This window comes from Hyperolius riggenbachi, chromosome 5 (genome assembly GCF_040937935.1).
Source record: "Hyperolius riggenbachi isolate aHypRig1 chromosome 5, aHypRig1.pri, whole genome shotgun sequence".
NCBI lineage: Eukaryota > Metazoa > Chordata > Amphibia > Anura > Hyperoliidae > Hyperolius > Hyperolius riggenbachi.
The window spans coordinates 332,778,562-332,793,210 of record NC_090650.1 but is presented as its reverse complement, the minus strand read 5'-3'; the positions used below and the strand labels follow the sequence as shown (position 1 = coordinate 332,793,210).

At 41.8% G+C, this 14,649-nt stretch overlaps 1 protein-coding gene across 7 annotated transcripts in view; it reads left to right on the top strand.

The window, feature by feature from the left end:
- NOL4 (nucleolar protein 4) overlaps positions 1 to 14,111 on the top strand; it is a 401,146-nt gene extending 387,035 nt beyond the window's left edge. For 5 of the 7 annotated variants that reach the window (XM_068237326.1, XM_068237323.1, XM_068237329.1 and 2 more), the window contains one exon: positions 9,789 to 14,111. In XM_068237326.1, coding sequence (XP_068093427.1) covers positions 9,789 to 9,985 — 197 coding nt within the window. In that variant the 3' untranslated portion in view covers positions 9,986 to 14,111. The remainder of the gene's footprint in view (positions 1 to 9,788) is intronic. The other 2 variants (XM_068237327.1, XM_068237325.1) reach the window with 1 other exon arrangement.
- The last annotated feature ends 538 nt before the right edge of the window (positions 14,112 to 14,649 follow it).

Below are 14,649 nucleotides of genomic sequence, written 5' to 3'. Positions count from 1 at the left end.
CATTAGCTATGTTAGCAATACAAATGTGCTGTAATGCCCCTGCAGTGGAAATCGCCAACAGGTATTGATTTTTGTGGGAATTCAACTCATTGTAAATGATTTGACCTTCGCAGCTACAAGGCTAATACTTTCTGTCACTCATCAGTGGTTGCATTTGAAAATACATAGGCTGTATGGCTCAACACAGCTGCACTGCTGCACAGCACATGGCTGGTATTAGAGGTGCTTCCAACATCTTAGAAATATTGCATAATGTAGAGACCTCTTCTACACATGCCTCCCTGTAGTTCCCTAGCAGTATTTTACCATTACAAAACACATTCCTTTTACATCTGGGGTCGAAGGCAGCTATTTTGTATGCATGGTCAGCGCTATACGCAAGGCAGCCTTTTACTTCTCGTGAAACAGGGACAGCACTGTGATTTCTGGTAAACATGATGTTAAGAACATGGACAGTGCAGCTCCGCAGCCTTCAAAGTAATTCAGTGCAGAGGCTGCCAATCAGAGGTGCTTGAAAGAGAAGACCTAGATCAAAATCATATTTCCAGTATAAAAAATGTACTTTTTTGTTTGCTTATCAAAACATGTATTTGTGAGATCTGCAGTATAACATATGAGGGAGCTTGAAGCCATAAAACCTTGTTAGGATTACATTATCCTGACTAACAGCATGTTGCTACCAGTCAACATCGTTCAGCCTCAACAGTCTGATTTTTTGCAAGCTGCCTGCGTAGCCAGCAACATGGAGCATTATTGATGCTTTGTTTGGGCACCAAATTGAACAAGAGAAGGTAAGTATTGGTTAGGGTTAAGGTGGCCACTAACGATACAATCCCCTGGATAATTGATACGATGGAAAAACGTTAACCAATTCGATCTGGTTGATGGATTTGATCCCAAAAAAATGGATCGATTCTGTTAATCTGATCAGATTGGAAAGTGATTTTCGCTCTCTGTTAGTGGGCCTGAACGATTGTTTCCGATGATCAATTGTCTGGGGGACTGTATCGTTATAGGATACCCGAAGTGAGAGGTATATTTAGGGTGCCATATTTATTTCCTTTTAAACAATACCAGTTGCCTGACAGTGCTTTTGACCCTGTGTCTCTAATACTTTTAGCCGTAGACCCTGAACAGGCATGCAACAGATCAGAGACTCATCTGACTCAGGCTTTACTGGATTAGCTGTAGGCTTGTTATAGGGTTTTGACTCATACACTACTTATGCCAGAAGACCAACAGGGCTTCCAGGCAACTGGCATTGTTTACAAACAAATACATATGGCAGCCTCCATATCACTTCTGACCTCGGGTTCCCTTTAATGACCACCTTTAGATTAAAAGGGTTAGGGGTCAGAGTAGGGTGAGGTGTTAGTTGTTAAGGTTATAAGGTAAAGGTTGGGCATCAGGAAGGAGTAGGAATCAGGAAGGGGTTAACTAGTCTTTGGTGAAGTGCTTTTGGATTCACCGGTGATTCTTAGAAAACGCCAATCGCAGTTGGAAACAGTCTAGTGGGTCCGCGTTTTCGCAAAAGAGGCATGAGGAAAAACGGGCATGAAATTGTAGTTACAGAATATCGGTAATTTTTCGATATTCTGTTATCCGCTATAGTAGAATATCGGTAATTCTACCAATATCGTTGTATTTGCTATAGTTAAATATTGGCAATTTTACTGAAATTCTACTATGCCCCTCTTAATCTAACTCTCTCCTCTTATGGATGCCTAACACGAACCCTCCCCTTTACATGCCTAATACTAACCACTCCTTACCCACTCCTAACACTAACCGCTGTAGCAGAACTCTGCCACCAGTATTTTTCTACTGCAGAGTACCACTACACCATAGCAGAATTCTGCCTCTGCACCCTAATGTCCATATGTAGCCGGTATTTTTATAGGTACCTATTTTATTGACAAGGTGTGGAAATATAACCTAGGACAGGAATGTCCAAAGTCCGACACGGAGGCCAAATACGACCCGCCAAGCGTTTTCTGTTGGCCCCCTTAGGCCTCCATAGTTGGTAATTTCATGCGGCCCGAAGGCCGTAGCTGCGTTGCCTCATGCAGGGTCCCACATTTCCCCGGGATCACTAGTGCCCAAATTGTCCAATGTGGTGGGCCCCAGGCCTAAGTGCTGGTTCACATTGGGACGATTCTTTTGCGCTTTGCTGATCGCCAGCGATCAGCAAAGCGCTGCTACAATGTATCCCTATGGATACATTCACACTGCAGGGGTTGCGATGTCGATTAATCGCAAACGCGCTGCATGCAGCATTTTGGGGGCGATTGTGCTGTGATTCCAGTTCTATTGAATGGGAATCACAAGCGCAAAGCGCGCAAAAATCACGAGACTTTTGTTAAAATCGCTAGGCGAATGTGATTGTGGGCTAGCGGCGCGCCGAGTGTGAACTAGCCCTCAATCTCCCCAGTAGGGACACAGACAAAAGTAAAAACCCAAAAGGGGTTGGATCTCTTTTCAGCATGATCTTAAGTAAACATTTTACCTGTGTCTGGTCTTTAACAAACACAGAAGATCTGCATACACTATGGCTGCTGTTCACTGTGTACTGCAGGCAGTTTCATTTCAAAATCTGAGCCTTTTACAAAATAGTCAAGCATGTGACCTTTTCACTGTATGTGAAAGGCTAACTAGCATATTATTTTCGAGTAGAGTTGGTGATTTATATCATGAATGGAGCAAGTAGCTGTGCTGTGTGATGATGAGGGTCACATAATTCAGTGCTGGTGAATTGGACAGACCCGTCAGCGATGTGCAGAGCTCACCCCTTTGTCAGGGGCTGCAGTGTACGTAATGAAGAGGCAGGTGACTCCAGAGTAATGAGCTTTTGCCTCTGTATTGCAGCTTGAGTTATGCTGCAATCACATCATCCTCTTCATGCTTGCTCTGAGAATAAATCATTTCTAATTACCGTGTATAACATTTGCTAAGTAAGAACCATTGATCAGAATAGTACTCAGTCCATTCTGTAGTGTTAGATCATAATGTAACACTTGCCAGACTATGGCCTCAATTCACTAAGATCATGCTGTAGATAATAAGGCAAGAGAAACACCACACGCTGATTGTATTTACAGTGTTAATTCACTAAAGAAGCTTGCTTTATTTAGGTGTAGAGAAAAGTTTTCACAGTGAGAGAATTATCTTATAACTTCAGTCCTTAAGTTACCTCGATCCGTGGAGACGCGGCGGGGGGGTGATCCGGCGGCTTATTCGGCCGCCGAATCGACCCGTGTATGCCCAGCATTAGGCAAGAGAAAACTTACCACCACACATCGATCTTGCCTTATTAAGGTGTAGACATAAGTTTTCGCAGTTAGAGAGTTATCTTATCTCTTCATTCCTTAAGTTACCTCCTCTGTAGTTAAGTTACCTCCTCTGTAGTTATTTTCACATGCAGTTAATTAACAGCCTGTCTTTAACTTCTGTAGAATTCTGTAGTTATTTTAAGGATTTAAAGATAGAAGAGTGAACTTTAGGTTTGCCTGAGGTCGAATACTACATGCCTTATCACCATGGTCAGGGGCGTAACTAGGCCCCACCGGGCCCCCCTGCAGAAATTCTGAGCCGCCCCCCCCCCCCCTTTTGGGTGGCTGGAGGGGTCACAGCATGAGGGGAGAGCTATGGCCACATTCGGTGGGGAGGGGGGGCAGTCCCCCCCCTCCCTCACCTCGGGCTCTGCGCTCCCCTCCAGCATCAATACATTTGGGTATGCAGGCGGCAGGCAGCAGCAGTTACATACCTTCCGTGCGCTCCAGCGTGGAAGTTCCTCTATCTAGCCTCTGACGCAACTTCCTGTTTTATACAGGAAGTCATGTCAGAGGCTAGATAGAGGAACTTCCACGCTGGAGCGCACGGAAGGTATGTAACTGCCGCTGCCCGCCGCCTGCATACCCAAATGTATTGATGCTGGAGGGGAGCGCAGAGGGGAGAGCCCGAGGTGAGGGAGGGGGGGACCGTCCCCCCTCCCCACCGAATGTGGCCATAGCTCTCCCCTCATGCTGCAACCCCTCCAGCCCCCCAAAACAGCCCCAAGCAGGGGCAGGGGCTGCAGGCCCTATTGTTACACCAGTGACCATGGTGATAACTCTAGAAACCTTATTAAAGACAGGAGATAAGCTTAGTGAATTGAGGCCTTTGTGTTGTGTTTGTGTTATTTTAAGGGAGTTATGCTGGGCATACACGGTGCATTTATGCGCCGGAATGGCTCGATGCCGGCACGTCCCCACTCGTCCGCACGGGCGCGTGGATCGATTCCTGCTTGTCCCCACGGGCGTTTCTTATCTGCCACTCGTTTTTTTCAATTGTCTGCCCGCGGGGATCAAGCGCAGAATCGATCCGCCGTGGTGATCGGACACGTCGGATATTATCAATCGAGCCATCAATGGCTCGATTGATAAGAATAAACGAACCATGTATGCCCAGCATTACACCCAATCTGTAACTCTGTGTTTCAAATCCTACCCCATAGAGCCACATTATCCATGCCATGCATTGATAAGGTTCAACCAATCCAGAACAGTCTGTATGCATGTTGGATTAGTTTCACTCTGTAATATTTAACAATCTGACACATCATTGCATTCCGGCGGTTCTGGAGGTGTGTTTAGTTTTCAGGGACAGCAAAGAAATGATTTGCATATTCAGCAGTGATGCACTGTGGTCACCTCAGAGCTCACTCCAACCTGAATAATCACAAATACTATAGTCATTCAGATAAAAGCTGTTAAAGTCTAACTGGACGCGTGCGTCTGACGCTTGTTCCCATCGGCATTTATGAGGTGGCGATTGGTGAAGGAACACAAGTGTTCCCCGAGCAAACTAGAGTGCCTGAAATGATGGGGCCATGTCCATTTATAATAACGAAAAGTAACCCAGGATAAAAAAAAATAGTCACAATACATTTGTAATAATAAATTAATAAAATGAATCCCTTCCAAATTAACACTGGTAAAAAAAAAAGTAAAAGAAAATAACAGTTGAAAAAAAAAAATTACATAAATAGTTGCCATAGGGAATATGTATGTCATGAGGGTATTTTAGTAAATAAGGGCTTGGAATTATTGGCCCGGATACAAAAAAAAAAAAAAAAAAAGAAAAACACATAAAAAATACACATTTCTTTCCAAATAATATATTGTTGCCATAAATTGTACTAGGGACATAATTTAAATGTTGTGGTAACTGGGACATTCCGGTCAAATAAAATGGTTTGGTTTTATGTATAGTAGCATTGCTTATTTTAAAACTATAGGGGATGGAATCATTTTTTTTCTTATTTTTGTCTATAAAATGCATAGCAAATAAAGTAATTACTGAAAACAAGTATTGCCCACAAAAAGCCTAATATGTGGCCAAAAAAACCCTCAAAAACAACATATTGAATTCAGGTGTGAGAAGGCTAATGCAGCAGAAGACTAACAGGAAAAAAATATATACTGGAAGGGTTCATAATTCAAACCTTCACTTCACTCAGAAGCTAATTCATAAGATGCACTTTCCCTGGACACAATCAAGTTGTGTTGAGCTGTATTTGGGAGTAAGCCATACAGAGAAACTTCCCCTGTAAAAGGGGGTGAAGGGAGATTTCTCCCCTTTATCTTCTTTGCAAATACTTAATCACAAAACAATTTGATACTTACCGATAATTACAAAACAATCTGATCTTTGTCCAGAAACCAGCAATGTTATCAAATGGCTTCAGTGAAGTGTACAGTAACTTTGCCTTCCAGTGACTTTACATCCATCCATTTTTTTCTATCAGCTTTATGCTGTGTTTTAATGTTTAACCAGTTCACCACTGAGGGGTTTTTCCCCTTATGGACAAGACCAATTTTCACATTTCAGCGCTCCTCCCTTTCATTTGCCAATAACTTTATCACTACTTATCACAACAAAATGATCTATACAATGTTTTTGTTTCGCCACCAATTAGGCTGGTACATTTCGCTAAAAATTATTTTTTTTCTAAATGCATTTTAATGGGAATAATATGAAAAAAAATAAAATTATTATTTCTCAGTTTATAATAAGTGCTACCATAATTAAAAGCCAGAAATTGTATTTGCCCATTTGTACCGGTTATTACACCATTTAAATTATGTCCCTATGACAATGTATTGGCGTAAATATTTTATTTGGAAATAAAGATGTATTTTTTCAGTTTTGCATCCGTCACTAATTACAAGCCCTTTTTTTTGGGGGGGGGGGGGGGACAAAATCTAACAGTAATATACCCTCGTGACATACATATTACAAAATTGAGTCCCTAAGGTAACGATTTAGGTTTGTTTTATTTAATGTATTTTTTTCATAATTTAAGTGCTTTATTTTGGTAACTATGGGAGGGGAGGTAAGGGGTTAATTAATGGGTATTTTAATATAACGGCATGTGTATGTAGGTGAAATTTTACTATTTGGCTGCTAGATGTCCCACCACTTTATTTTCCTGATCTGTGCACTAACGGGCAGCAACACGAATGCGCGTGGGGCGGAGCGGGAGCGTGCGCAGCAGCAGTCACAGCAAGATATGTTTATCTACACCCCTAGTGCTAAGATGAAGTCTCCGGGGGCATATATACACTGGCGCATTTACATTAACTGGTTAAAAACAGAAATACAATTTTAAGTGTAATACAACCATAGCTTCCAGACCCACATCATGTTATACAAATACATAATAAATTAATACAAACATTCCGTTAGAATTATAATATTGTAGCATACCATGCGTTATACAAGCAATATATATGCCTTCTGTATACACCATGACTTATGCAAGCTCTGTAACGTATGTAATGTAGTTTGCGTAACACCAGATTAACCTTAAGGGGCCCATACACTGGTCGATTTCAGCCATCGATCGATCGATTCTATAGATAGATTATACAGGATCTTCTCAAAAAAATAGCATATTGTGATAAAGTTCATTATTTTCTGTAATGTACTGATAAACATTAGACTTTCATATATTTTAGATTCATTACACACAACTGAAGTAGTTCAAAGCCTTTTATTGTTATAATATTGATGATTTTGGCATACAGCTCACGAAAACCCAAAATTCCTATCTCAAAAAATTAGCATATCGTGAAAAGGTTCTCTAAACGAGCTATTAACCTAATCATCTGAATCAACTAATTAACTCTAAACACCTGCAAAAGATTCCTGAGGCTTTTAAAACTCCCAGCTTGGTTCATTACTCAAAACCGCAATCATGGGTAAGACTGCCGACCTGACTGCTGTCCAGAAGGCCATCATTGACACCCTCAAGCAAGAGGGTAAGACACAGAAAGAAATTTCTGAACAAATAGGCTTTTCCCAGAGTGCTGTATCAAGGCACCTCAGTGGGAAGTCTGTGGGAAGGAAAAAGTGTGGCAGAAAACGCTGCACAACGAGAAGAGGTGACCAGACCCTGAGGAAGATTAAGTAAAAGGACCGATTCCAGACCTTGGGGGACCTGCGGAAGCAGTGGACTGAGTCTGGAGTAGAAACATCCAGAGCCACCGTGTACAGGTGTGTGCAGGAAATGGGCTACAGGTGTCACATTCCCCAGGTCAAGCCACGTTTGAACCAGAAACAGCGGCAGAAGCGCCTGACCTGGGCTACAGAGAAGCAGCACTGGACTGTTGCTCAGTGGTCCAAAGTACTTTTTTCGGATGAAAGCAACATTTGCACGTCATTCGGAAATCAAGGTGCCATAGTCTGGAGGAAGACTGGGGAGAGGGAAATGCCAAAATGCCTGAAGTCCAGTGTCAAGTACAGGTCAGGCGCTTCTGCCGCTGTTTCTGGTTCAAAAGTGGCTTGACCTGGGGAATGTGGCACCTGTAGCCCATTTCCTGTACATGCCTGTACACAGTGGCTCTGGATGTTTCTACTCCAGACTCAGTCCACTGCTTCCACAGGTCCCCCAAGGGTTGGAATCGGTCCATCTCTACAATCTTCCTCAGGGTCCGGTCACCTCTTCTCGTTGTGCAGCGTTTTCTGCCACACTTTTTCCTTCCCACAGACTTCCCACTGAGGTGCCTTGATACAGCACTCTGGGAACAGCCTATTTGTTCAGAAATGTCTTTCTGTGTCTTACCCTCTTACTTGAGGGTGTCAATGATGGCCTTCTGGACAGCAGTCAGGTCGGCAGTCTTACCCATGATTGCGGTTTTGAGTAATGAACCAGGCTGGGAGTTTTTAAAAGCCTCAGGAATCTTTTGCAGGTGTTTAGAGTTAATTAGTTGATTCAGATGATTAGGTTAATAGCTCGTTTAGAGAACCTTTTCATGATATGCTAATTTTTTGAGATAGGAATTTTGGGTTTTCATGAGCTGTATGCCAAAATCATCAATATTAAAACAATAAAAGGCTTTGAACTACTTCAGTTGTGTGTAATGAATCTAAAATATATGAAAGTCTAAAGTTTATCAGTACATTACAGAAAATAATGAACTTTATCACAATATGCTAATTTTTTGAGAAGATCCTGTATATTCTATTGATATAGATTCTATAGCAGATCGATGGCCCATAGAGTTGCATTGGATCTAATGGTGCAATAATGCATTTAGATCGATTTTCAATAGATTTTCAATAGATTTCATTCTGAAATCTATTGGAAATCTGTTCCTAGTGTGTGGCACACATCAGATAGATTCCTGTCAGATTCGACTTGACAGGCATCTGACAGAAATCTATCTGATGGTCAAATCTGCTGTAAATCAATAAGTGTATGGCCACCTTTATGCTTGCTTTTTAGAGAATACAACCCTTAAGGCTGCCATACACTGGTCGATTGCCACCAGATCGACCAGCAGATAGATCCCTCTGTGATCGAATCTGATCAAAGAGGGATCTATTGGCTGCCTACACTGCAAACAGATTTTGAATCGATTTCACTATGAGACCAAATCACAATCTGTGGAGCGCCCCCCCCACATGCACTACCTGATCCAGCCTGCGCGAGTCCCCCGGTCTCCGCTGTCTCTTCTCCGCTCTGGGCTCCAGAGCTCCAGCTTCACTTTACTTCCTGTCGGGGGAAGATTAAACAGTAGAGGGCGCTCTACTGTTTAAACTTGCTGTCAGGACAGGAAGTAAGTGAAGCCAGCCAGAGCCCAGCGCGGAGAAGTGACCGCGGGGACATGCGCCGGCGGAACAGGTAATGAATTGCCGCTAGCGTCGGTCGTCAGACATTCGAACGCCGCTATCGACGCACTCTCGACTCACTGGCGATCGAGTGAAATCTTCCGCACGGACAGATCGACAGAAACGATCGATTTCGGACAGAAATCGATCGTTTGGTCAGCGTTTGCGCAACGATTTCACAGCAGATTCTATCACAGTGATCGAATCTGGTGTATATCGGTGGGAAAATCGTTAAGTGTATGGGCCCCTTTAGTGTGAAAGCACTCTGAATGAGGCAGTTTCTGCGGTCTGTACCTCTTACCGTGCAGATTATTTCTAATGAGAGTAGCTGCTTCTACTATACATAGATATACACACAACAACACTCATGTAAAACAGAAGTTATGGCATCTGTCCACTTCTTGTAAGACACAATGTTTCAGGTATTTCTCAGACTACCTTTAGCTGTTGGGGAATGAAAGACCTTTCTGCCATATTTCTGCATTATTTGTTCCTGGGAACCATTAGTGTCTCTTTATCAGCAGTTTCAGTGACACGTGACTAATGTATACAGATGACTGTGCTTGGCTGCATAATGCACTATATGGAAACGACGTTGTGTTATTGTCGCTGCATTAAATTCTGCTTTGCTTTAGCAGGGCCAACAGATCTGAGCATGAAGAGGCAGTTAGCCACTACTTCCACCTCATCCAGCAACACAAGCTCCAGACCTCAGCTAAATCCTACAGAAATCAATGCTGTCAGGCAGCTAGTAGCTGGCTACCGGGAATCAGCAGCATTTTTGTTACGTTCAGCCGATGAACTAGAAAACCTCATCTTACAGCAGAACTGAGTCACACAGCCTCTTCCCTGGCCTGGATTAGTCCCAGAATTCCACTAATGACATGCTGACAGCGTAGACGCCAGAATGGACCCGTCTGGTTACTGCACTGACGAGTAGAGGAGTTAATTACCATAATGCCACACTGTTTTCAATCCATGATTTGATGTTCAGGTGCTGCCGGTGAACTCGGAGACCTCTGACATTCCAAAAGGTCTTTGATGTGTCCAGCTTTTTTGTTCTCAGTGTGTCAGTTTAAATATTGCATATGTGGCTGTAGCTCGTTAAGTCATGCAAAGCAGTGGAGCAAATGGAAGACACTATGATGTTCAATTATTTCCAAGTGCAATATTAGTGGAATGTTCTACTGACTCTGGATCCGAAGCTATGTGATGAAATGGCAGGATGTAAAATGCCAACCTATGCTCATGGTAGAAATTTCAATGAAGGATTGCATATTTTTTGAAAAAAATGTGATTTTTATATGGTCTTTTTTTCATGCAGACATTTTAATTTATATGACAGGTACCTTTCCACATTCCCAACAAGAATATGTTTCCGACTGCCCTTTCTTACAGCTCAAGGGTTACTGATTGCTGAAAACGCACAGTGGGCGTTTATTTTTATTTTTTTTTCACACCTGGTTCACCATGGGAGATGGGATTGAGGGACGTTTACCTCAGTGCGGGTCCAAATGAAGCCATTTTCTTAGTCGTATTTTATATTTAAGTTATTTTGTTTTGAGTGATTCTGATGTGTTGGTGTTTACTGCTAAGGTAGAGATGAATGCTGAAATTGGGAAAGATATTGAGAGAATTGTATAACTACAAACTGTACCCACCAAGACACACATGTCCAGTGTACCTCATAAACTCATATTCAGTAGAATAGAGGAGTAAACGCTGTCTTGTAAACTGTCCTAGGAAGGGGTGAGGCTTGGGAAGATAGGTGTGGTTTGGTGCAAATGTGGGCGGGTATGTATAGATTAGGGAAGAGGCTTATCAGTATAATGCTGGTAAAGGCAAAGGAAAATGAATTTTCCTCATGGTGTGTGGTGGACAATAATTGGCACCTCAGGATAGGGTGAGTTGTAGCTTCCTCACAGCTTCTTCTTTTAACATGACACTGCCTCATAATGTAGCACTATGAAAGGGTGTTTGCTTAGGGTATATATTGTGTACATGGCACTATTCTGCATTGATGTGACTCTGGAAAATGTATACAGTTTATGGCAAAGACCAGAGAGTTCATTTTTTTGTGAGCACAAAAAGCAACTGGAGCTTCATATAACAGGTGATACTGTAATGTTACTAATCAGAATCACGGTGTATGTTTACAAATATTATTATTTTAACATTGTTTTAAGAGAAATCTTAGTCTGGAGTATTCTTTCTCAACATTAGTACTCAAACTTAGAAGGATTCCCCGGGCACTGCTGTCCAATGGGTAAGGAGGGTGGGATACAGATTCTGCCAATACAATAGACGCACTGTAAGTGACACAACCCAGGGAATGGACAGTTCTGCTCTGTTATCACCACATGTTTGCTGCTCTTACGTGTACGAGTCCTCCTTCTCTCTGAGGATGGATATTAATGATGACTGAATACTTAAGAGGTTGCAAGTGACAATCTGATAATTTGCACTCTGGTGTGTATTTTTCATTTTAGGTGACAGAAATATAAACACTGACTTGTTGGGAGTGAGAGGTAATCTTTGCTGCCCCCCCTTGGGATGAACCCTTTGCTGCCAGAGGGCTTAGCAGAAGTCTCCGATAATGGACATCATTAAAGCCCAGCTCTTGTTTATGAAGTTCTGTGTAAGCACTGAGTAGCTGAGCCCGTGTTCTCCGTTTACAAACTCTTTGGCCAGCTGATGTCTTATAAAGTCCTTTCACCAGCTTTTCCTGGAGCACTGTCTCTCTGAGCTCCAGGCTGTCATTGTCTCGTGCAGCTTTGTCTGCTCTGCGGCTCTGTAGGTCTGACCAGCATTGTGATGCCAAGCAGTAGCCCTATCCACAAAGCATGCTTGGCTGGTCATATGATGACATTCTGAGAAAGGATTTTTAGCTGCAAAGGCCTTGTTTGGCACAGGCTTGCTAAGATGGTATCATTATAAATCTGCCTGATGTTGGGCTTTACCAATATGGCACAAAGGCTCCATAGATTATATAGCACAGCTTGAGCTTATCTCCACATTATGAGCAAGGGAATATGGAATATCTCAGTCATTTTCTATTCTGATAAGGTTTAGTTTAAGGCAGTACTGATCTCCCCTCCAAGTAGATAATAGCAGAAAATTCTGCTAACAAGCAAATCCCCCCTGATCCAGGAAGTGGAAGCCATGCTAGCAAATAAAAGCCGCTAGCTGCTAGTCACCCGGCAACTGATAAACGAACACAGTTGGTTAATTGATCGCCAGCTAGTAGCTTTCATTTATAAGCACAGATCCCACATCCTTGTTCAGGGGAGTGTTTTCATGGCTACCTCTTTTTATATTTTTTTGCATATCACTAGAATAGCACTAGAATAATCCGGATGTATTGCTGGGTTTGTTAATCCAAAATCCATACACATAACAGACTATAAAACCTGACCTGACTTTGCCTAAAGTACAACATGGGCCTCATTCCAGATTTAAGCCCATATACAATTCACGTTTTCTCCAGAGATTTCTTCTAGGTGATATAGTCAAACCGTGTCAATAAAATGCCCTTTAAACCAACAGCAAGCAAGAAAATACCCAAAATTATTTTTCAATTGCAAAATGCTAAAGAGTTATTTTAAACAAAAGATGAAAAATTATCTCATAGGGGAAAATGTATGAGAAAAGGTGAATTGCGTATGGCCCTATGGCTTAAGACAGCTTCCTTGCAGGCTTACCATTAAGGTAGCCTGACTCCATCCCAAACTTCCATCCCCACCCAAACATTCCATTTTAGTCTTGGGAAGAACAGCGAAAAAAGGTTGAAATCTTTTTGTGCATTTTATTCCTGTCATTGTCCCCATTAATGATGACAAATAAGTGCATCCACTAACCAAAATTTATGGAAACTGAACTGAAACTTTTCAGGGGGGAGTCAGATTTGGGAACTGTCAGTTAATTATTTGTCAGCCCATGAATTGAATTTCCCTTGTGCAACGTTCTGTTTCCTTCCTAAAAAAAATTCAAACCAGTGTTTGCATATAGGTTGTTTTTTTTTTTTATCTCATCACCTATTCCCATTAGAGAGAAATTTGATCATTCCAGAGAAGTGTACAAATAAAAATAAAATGGTGAAACCTATATCCTGCTGCTACAGTTGTCACTTTTTTCCCTTGTGACACCATGGATGCCAATTCTAGTCCATGGTGTCACAGGAACAGGAAGTAGGGGGAACTCTCCCTGATAGTAAAACAGGTAGCAGTAACAAGCCAACAGAGGTTCTTATCCTTCCCACAATTCCAGAAAACTTAAGAAAAGGTTTCAACTGTTTCGCTTTAAGCCGTTACTTTGCTGACACTGCTAAAACCCCTCCTTCTGAAAGGGGGTAAATATAGATTACCTCACTCACCCAACATATAAATCATGATCTCCCGCCAGACTGGAATCTGTATAAAATAGAAATTTCCAACCTCTCTATTTAATTATTTTTACAATATGGTCTACACATTCTTCGTGTTTCTTTGTGCACTGAATCCTGATTTTCTAGCTGTAGAAAGTACTTTTGTTCTTTGCACAGTATGATATCTGTTTAGTTGTTTAGCTTTTGTTAAATATCACGTCCCTTGTGCATTCCTGAATTTGCCTTATTTCTTGTAAAAATGTAATTCAATTTTTGACAATGAGTTTAAGGCATCAGTGATGAATATTTTGTACATAACATACCTGTTTTCTATAGACTGACTGTGATTGTGACTAGGTAATGTGCACTTTTTCTTGTAACTGTGGGCATTGCTATGCTTTTTTGAGTGTTTCTAGATTTATTGTTGCTTACTTCAAGAGAAACTTTTGTGATACTGTTTGTGAAATATAATGTGAAAAACTATTGAATTATGAATATTTTTAATATATTGTACATTATTATTATTACACAAAACAACTTTACGTTGTGGAACCAGATCCACAAATTTCAGTGAAAAAAAACAAAGATTTGGATTTGAGGGCTGACATTTCCTGTTTTGTTTGGATAATAAAAAACGATTTATGTGTAAAAAGAAAGTCTCCTGATTTGTCAGGTGGGTGGGGTGGTAGCTACATAGTTAGATGGGTTGAAAAAAAGACATGTTCATTGTGTTCAACCAGAAAATATGGTACAACACTATCCCGCACCATCACATATCTCAGTTGATCCAGGAAGGCGAAAAACCCTTACAAGGCATGGACCAATTAGTAAGGATGAGCGTTCTGAAGCTGAATGCTGTTCTAAATGAATTAAATCAGAACATGACTACCAAGAATAGTGGACCGCGGTGGGGGGTTAACTTATCCTTGATGGCTTGTTCATGTGGTGCCCTCTATGGTACGTTCCAGCTCTTCAGCCAGAGGCGTAGCGTGGTGGTGGGGGTGGTGGGGGGCAAGAGAAGACATATGTCTCTGGGCGCAGCACTGTTAGGGTGTAGAGGTGGTTCACCAGTCAATGCTTCTCTCTGTCTCTCTCCCTCCACATCTGCAGATGTAACAGAAGACTCACCAGCT